This window comes from Capsicum annuum, unplaced genomic scaffold (genome assembly GCF_002878395.1).
Source record: "Capsicum annuum cultivar UCD-10X-F1 unplaced genomic scaffold, UCD10Xv1.1 ctg34367, whole genome shotgun sequence".
Lineage (NCBI taxonomy): Eukaryota > Viridiplantae > Streptophyta > Magnoliopsida > Solanales > Solanaceae > Capsicum > Capsicum annuum.
In genome coordinates this window covers 1-1,104 of record NW_025841207.1, presented here as the reverse complement: position 1 = coordinate 1,104, position 1,104 = coordinate 1, and the positions used below count along the sequence as shown (strand labels likewise).

General features: G+C 39.7%; 1 protein-coding gene across 1 annotated transcript; it reads right to left on the bottom strand.

Annotated features, from left to right (window-relative positions):
- LOC124891350 lies at positions 1-1,098 on the bottom strand. Its single transcript, XM_047403113.1, has 2 exons — positions 242-1,098; positions 1-76 (listed from the first exon to the last, which is right to left on the bottom strand). The coding sequence occupies exon 1, from the start codon at positions 1,040-1,042 to the stop codon at positions 257-259; it is 786 nt and encodes a 261-aa protein (XP_047259069.1). The 5' UTR covers positions 1,043-1,098; the 3' UTR covers positions 1-76; positions 242-256.
- Positions 1,099-1,104: the final 6 nt, after the last annotated feature.

Genomic DNA, 1,104 nt, shown 5'->3' with positions numbered 1-1,104 from the left:
TCCCCTTAACACTAGCAACATTAACTTGGGACAACATTTTGGATTTTGTAGCTCTAGATTGAGATGCAGTCCTCACCTGCATTTTAGGCACAAGACGGATTACATAAAGGGGCGCCAATTTTCTGAACTCAAATAAGACTACAATGCTATTATTTAAAATAGCTTACTACAGCAGCAAGCAAGATGGTTAACTGATGTAATAATAGAAGATTACTGATCACAAATTCTACAAGAGGTGCACCTTCGAAGATGAACTTCACCGAGGTTCTGAACTAACACTGCCATCTTTCTCAGTGGTGTGAGCATAAGAGGATAGATCAACAAAGTTTGATGAGAACTTGATACTGCTATCTTGGCCCTCTAGTTTCTCTTTCACTTCAATCGTAGGTTTAGGATCATTAAAAGCTGCATTTCCAGCATAGAGATTAAATTTTGCTTCAGCTTCCAGATCTTTAGGAACACCTTGAAGAACATCTGAACTATTGGTATATTGTTCAGTCTGACGTCCAGAATGGAAAGTTATACTATCTTCTCCGCCACATTCTGTGTCTTCAATGTTTCCGTTGCTTGATCCTTCTCTGCCACATTCTGTGACTTCAATGTCTCCATTGTTTGATCCATCAAAACTCTCCTCAAAGCATGCAGAATCACCAACCTCATTCACTCGCTTGAAATCTCCATCATAGCCTGTGTTTTCAGCTTGATACTTTCCATTCTTCGATAAATGGGTTGATCTTTTATGATTTTCATCAAAACATGTAGAATGGCCAACTTCATTAACAAGCTCCAAGTGCCCATCATAGCCTTCATTTTCACTAGCTTGATACTTTCCATTCTCCAATAAAGTGGCTGCTCTATCATGATTTTCAACAAAGCGTGCAGAATGGCCAATCTCCTTAACATGCTCAAAGTCCCCCTCATAATCTGTATTCTTAGGTCCATCATAACTAGCTTGAGAATCAGCCCCATTCTGGAAGTCGGATGAACTCTGGCTTAGAAGTGCCCTCCTTCTAAAACGCTCCTCAAAATATGCCTTTTTCATGGGTTACAGAACCTAGCTTGGAGTATTTATCAACCTCTTCAAGATACCTGTTGTGTGTGAAA

What these genes read in the sequence shown, in the direction of transcription:
- LOC124891350 (XM_047403113.1), bottom strand. Translation starts at nt 1,042, where the DNA reads ATGAAAAAGGCATATTTTGAGGAGCGTTTTAGAAGGAGGGCACTTCTA.